The 6,000-nt window shown below is 44.1% G+C and overlaps 1 protein-coding gene across 4 annotated transcripts in view; it reads left to right on the top strand.

Annotated features, from left to right (window-relative positions):
* The first annotated feature begins 2,434 nt into the window (after positions 1–2,434).
* Positions 2,435–6,000, top strand: part of diaph2 (diaphanous related formin 2) — a 624,067-nt gene continuing 620,501 nt past the window's right edge. For all 4 annotated transcript variants that reach the window (XM_033030391.1, XM_033030390.1, XM_033030392.1 and 1 more), the window contains exon 1: positions 2,435–2,876. In XM_033030391.1, coding sequence (XP_032886282.1) covers positions 2,766–2,876 — 111 coding nt within the window. In that variant the 5' untranslated portion in view covers positions 2,435–2,765. The remainder of the gene's footprint in view (positions 2,877–6,000) is intronic.

Raw genomic sequence — 6,000 nt, 5'->3', positions numbered from 1 at the left:
GATAACATTAGTCAATGTGTTGTAGAGAGAGATCAAGTTCAAGTGAGTTTATTGTCATGTGTCCCTGTATAGGACAATGACATTCTTGCTTTGCTTAAGCACACAGAAAATAGTAGGCATTTACTACAAAACAGATAAATGTGTCCATATACCATGATATAAATATATACACACATGAATAAATAAACTGGTAGTGCAAATAACAGAAAGTGGTTGCTAATAATCAGAGTTTTGTCCGAGCCAGGTTTAATAGCCCGATGGCTGAGGGGAAGTAGCTATTCCTGAACCTGGTTGTTGCAGTCTTCAGGCTCCTGTACCTTCTACCTGAAGGTAGCAGGGAGATGAGTGTGTGGCCAGGATGGTGTGGGTCCTTGATGATACTGCCAGCCTTTTTGAGACAGTGACTGCGATAAATCCCCTCGATGGAAGGAAGGTCAGAGCCGATGATGGACTGGCCACCGACCTGTTTACTACTTTTTGTAGTCTTTTCCTCTCCAGGGCGCTCAAATTGCCGAACCAAGCCACGATGCAACCGGTCAGCATGCTCTCGACTGTGCACCTGTAGAAGTTAGAGAGAGTCTTCCTTGACAATCCGACTCTCCGTAATCTTCTCAGGAAGTAGAGGCGCTGATGAGCTTTTTTGATAATTGCGTTCGTGTTCTCGGACCAGGAAAGATCTTCAGAGATGTGCACACCCAGGAATTTGAAGTTCTTGACCCTTTCAACCATCGACCCGTTGATATAAATGGGGCTGTGGGTCCCCCTCCTACTCCTTCCAAAGTCCACAATCAGTTCCTTGGTTTTGCTGGTGTTGAGGGCCAGGTTATTGCGCTGGCACCATATGGACAGTTGCTCGATCTCTTTTCTGTACTCTGACTCATCCCCATCAGTGATACGCCACACAATAGTGGTGTCGTCAGTGAACTTGATGATGGAGTTCGCACTGTGGTTCGCTACGCAGTCATGGGTATAGAGTGAGTACAGCAGGGGGCTGAGCACGCAGCCTTGAGATGCTCCCGTGCTGATTGTTATTGAGGCTGACACATTTCCACCAATACGAACAGACTGTGGCCTGTGGACGAAGAAGTTGAGGATCCAGCTGCAGAGGGATGCGCAGAGACCCAGTTCTGCGAGTTTGGTAACCAGTTTGGAGGGGATGATTGTGTTAAATGCCGAGCTGTAATCAATGAATAACAGCCTGACATATGAGTTTTTGTTGTCCAAGTGGTCCAGTGCTGAGTGGAAGGCCAGCGAGATCGCATCCACCATTGATCTGTTGTGGCGGTACGCGAACTGCAGTGGGTCCAGGTTTTTGTCGATGTAGGAGTTGATTTGCTCCATGATCAACCTCTCAAAGCACTTCATCACCACCGGCGTTAGTGCCACTGGTCGATTTACTGATGGAGACAAATCGTTTACTTAATATTCTATGAGTCACCTCATCCTCTCCCTGATCTGCTCCTTTTGGGCCACAAGCTCCCCCTTTTCTGAAATTGTTCCAGACTCCACCCTTTGTTCTTGCACATTAACATTCAATTATCTTTGATGTGTGAAAAGGTAATTTCAAATTGATCCCCCACAATATTTTGGGAGTGATGGCCATGCGTTGCATTTCATATGTGGAATACACTCCTTTTTCTAATCTGGGTAGAACGGATCAGCTCTATTTTGCATCAGACTGAGAGAAGGAGTGGAGACACTTTTAAGAAGCCAGACAACTTTTAATAAAGTTTAGCGGGCATTTAACATTACCGGTCAGTTTTCCTTGTTTATGAAAACTCCAATGAGCCAATTAAAATGACCGGTCAGCAAAGGAGATTGCCTAATGCTACCTCAAATGCATATAACTACATAGCGACCCCACTCCACTGCATTACGAGTTCAAAAGAAGCATGCTGAAAATTTTTCCTCGATCAAACTGGGGCCACGAGTATGCGGGAACTTCCCTCGGGCATGAAAGAGAGTTCCAGTGACCTACTTGGACCTCCTAGGACCACGTGTCGACCATGCTGCGAGTTTGAGTCAAGCACAAACTCTTCTAAACTCACAAATTAAGCTCCTCTAGTATCTTTGTAGACAATTGTGATGCAATTGCCCGCCCAGCAATTTAACAGGCAGCCACTTTTTTTTTGATGTTTTAAAATAGACTTTATTCAAGTAATATTTACAATACAAGTACCGTGCATAAAACTCAATCCGACATTCTCAAAGTCACATGTTACTCTCATTCATTCCATCCCAGTGATGTGTTCCCATAGCTGGGATGAAGCTCTGGTTGACGTCAACATTCAACAGCCGGAAGGGAGGGGCGGTGAGGGCGGGCTAGACGTCATCACGCTGAACGTGACGGGCGTGGTCCGGGGTTGTCAGTCCGCGCATGCGCGGGTGGCAGGCCTACTTTGCAGATGGCGGGGGCGCGGCCCGGGGTTGCAGTCCGCGCATGCGCGTTTGTCTGCGGGAGGCGTGGGTTGAAGCGAGGAATCGTTTGTCGGACGGAGGTGGCGGTGGCGGTGGCGGCCGTGGCCCGGAGATCAAGGCAGAGGAGGCGGCTAAGTTCGGGCTCGACACTCGCTGAAAGTCGCACCGCTGTTTCTTTCCAGCAACCTCAGTGACGGTAAGGAAGGCGGCGAGGGGCTGAGGAGGTGAGGGAGTGACCTGCCGGCGGGTCGCTGTCAGACAGCACGGACACCCAGAGGCAGAGGGTCGCGTCCAACCGGAGCAACTCGCCCGGGACAACACCCTCGCCACCAGCTCCGCCACTCAGCATGGACGGCCAGCAGCCGCCGCCGGGAAGCGACTCGCCGCCCCGCAGCCGGGACCGACCGACCTCGAAGAAGAAGCCTCCTGAAGATGATCCGAGGAACAAACCCAAGCTGGTGAGTGCTGCCAACTGTCGGATTGAGTTTCATGCACGGTACTTGTATTGTAACTGTCCCCGTGTTTACATTACTGTTCATACCCCGTCACACCGGCGAATGGATTAAATAACAACCTGGTGCTGGCTAAATCAGATTAGCTCCACGGCCTTTTTGACACATTTCAAGTACGCCGGAGACATTTGTTGCGCTTCCAAACCTTCCGATTTAAATTCGTGAGTGAAATGAAAGGCATAACTGTATTTAACACTGGTTTAGTAATCAGTTACATATGGCGTTTCCTCTTGCACATGTTCCTAATCTTACTGATCCAGTCAGTAACAAATTGTACTCACAGTTGCACATCCCAATCTTTCTGTACATGCACTTTGACCTAAAACGTGCATGTTGATCAAGTGTAACTTGACACAATTTATGTACATGTGTTATTTTTAAGACTGATATTTGTAAATGTAAAAACAGTGGTCAATTTCATTATTTTGTCCTCTTGGGTTGGGTGCGATGTGGGGCAAGTTGCATATACTTTGATAGTTTAGCTTTCAGTGTTTTGAAACAGCACATGTTTTGAAAAAATAACGGTGATGAAATTAATCTGCATCTCAGAAATGAACATTTCGGGCCTTGGTAATGTTGGAGGCCAACTCAAGGAAATGAGTAGACTTCTATCGATATACCCTCCTGTTGTCTTTAATGATATGCCATGTAAATTATTTTCAAATAGCAAATTGAAAAAATAAGTAGCATTTCGGCATGGGAATGTGTTGTTTATTTCGCAGAAGTGATCATGACACTATCTTGAATATGTGCCACTGATTCAAGTGTGAGAAAGATTTACAGTTGGTTCCTGAAGGCAATATAACTCAGTTACGTAACCGTAGCCGTTATGTTAAAGTATTACATTTTTTGAGGCAGAGGAAACAATCAGCCAATTCCTGTATTTTCCAGGTGTTAATTTCATTGTCAATGAAAACGAAGACAAAATTGAATGTTACTGATTGAAGAGCTTGTGTTTTACTGTGTAGTTCAATTTATCCAAAAGGACAAAAGTGCTTGAGTAACTCAGCTGGTCAGAGGTTTCGGGGCCAAATAAGGATCCCGACCTGAGAAATCTGTCCATTTTCTCCAATGATGATACCTGACCTGCTGAGTTACTCTAACTCTTTGTGTCCTTTTGTGTAAACCAATATTTGCATTTCTTTTTTTCTACAATTTAATTTATCCATCTGCTATGTATTTGTTTACTTTCATTAATTCCTGATGAACTGATGCCAATTTTAAAATTCTTCCTTTGTTTTCAATCCTGTGAACTTTGTCCTTTTTGTTCATATCCAAATATTAATGCTCCATATAACCATATAACAATTACAGCACGGAAACAGGCCATCTCGACCCTTCTAGTCCGTGCCGAACACATAATCTCCCCTAGTCCCATATACCTGCGCTCAGACCATAACCCTCCATTCCTTTCCCATCCATATAACTATCCAATTTATTTTTAAATGATAAAAACGAACCTGCCTCCACCACCTTCACTGGAAGCTCATTCCACACAGCTACCACTCTCTGAGTAAAGAAGTTCCCCCTCATGTTACCCCTAAACTTCAGTCCCTTAATTCTCAAGTCATGTCCCCTTGTTTGAATCTTCCCTACTCTCAGTGGGAAAAGCTTTTCCACGTCAACTCTGTCTATCCCTCTCATCATTTTAAAAACCTCTATCAAGTCCCCCCTTAACCTTCTGCGCTCCAAAGAATAAAGCCCTAACTTGTTCAACCTTTCTCTGTAACTTAGTTGCTGAAACCCAGGCAACATTCTAGTAAATCTCCTCTGTACTCTCTCTATTTTGTTGACATCCTTCCTATAATTAGGCGACCAAAATTGTACACCATACTCCAGAATTGGCCTCACCAATGCCTTGTACAATTTTAACATTACATCCCAACTTCTATACTCAATGCTCTGATTTATAAAGGCCAGCACACCAAAAGCTTTCTTTACCACCCTATCTACATGAGATTCCACTTTCAGGGAACTGTGCACAGTTATTACCAGATCCCTCTGTTCACCTACATTCTTCAATTCCCTACCATTTACCATGTACGTCCTATTTTGATTTGTCCTGCCAAGATGTAGCACCTCACACTTATCAGCATTAAACTCCATCTGCCATCTTTCAGCCCACTCTTCCAACTGGCATAAATCTCTCTGTAGACTTTGAAACTCTACTTCATTACCCGCAACCCCACCTATCTTAGTATCATCTGCATACTTACTAATCCAATTTACCACGCCATCGTCCAGATCATTGATGTACATGACAAACAACAGTGGACCCAACACAGATCCCTGTGGCACCCCACTCGTCACTGGCCTCCAACCTGACAAACAACCATCCACCATTACTCTCTGGCATCTCCCATTCAGCCACTGTTGAATCCATCTTGCTACTCCACCATTAATACCCAACCATTGAACCTTCTTAACCAACCTTCCATGAGGAACCTTGTCAAAGGCCTTACTGAAGTCCATATACACAACATCCACTGCTTTACCCTCATCAATTTCCCGAGTAACATCTTCAAAAAATTCAAGAAGATTAGTTAAACATGACCTTCCAGGCACAAATCCATGTTGACTGTTCCTAATCAGACCCTGTTTATCCAGATGCTTATATATATTATCTCTAAGTATTCTTTCCATTAATTTGCCCACCACTGACGTCAAACTAACAGGTCTATAATTGCTAGGTTTACTCTTAGACCCCTTTTTAAACAATGGAACAACATGCGCAGTACGCCAATCCTCCGGCACTATTCCCGTTTCTAATGACATTTGAAATATAAAGATTAATAATTGAGTTCATCCTGTTGTCATGGGCCAAAGCTCTGGAAATAGAATTCTGTCATTTCTGTTCCAACTCTTTTGGTCCCAGTGTGCCAATTAATATGAATCACTTTAACTGAGCATTTCGTAATTTTCCTTACATTTCCTTTTAATTCGCATATCAGTACCCTAATTGGTACATGTGACAGTAAAAGACCTTTGAAAACCTTTGAAGCTAGTCAAATTTAGTTCTATTCTCTTTGTAGGTGAAAATCAAAGAAAAACATGCAAATGCTATAACCAT

The sequence above is a fragment of the Amblyraja radiata genome, chromosome 12 (assembly GCF_010909765.2).
Source record: "Amblyraja radiata isolate CabotCenter1 chromosome 12, sAmbRad1.1.pri, whole genome shotgun sequence".
Lineage (NCBI taxonomy): Eukaryota > Metazoa > Chordata > Chondrichthyes > Rajiformes > Rajidae > Amblyraja > Amblyraja radiata.
This window is presented reverse-complemented; position numbering and strand designations above follow the sequence as displayed.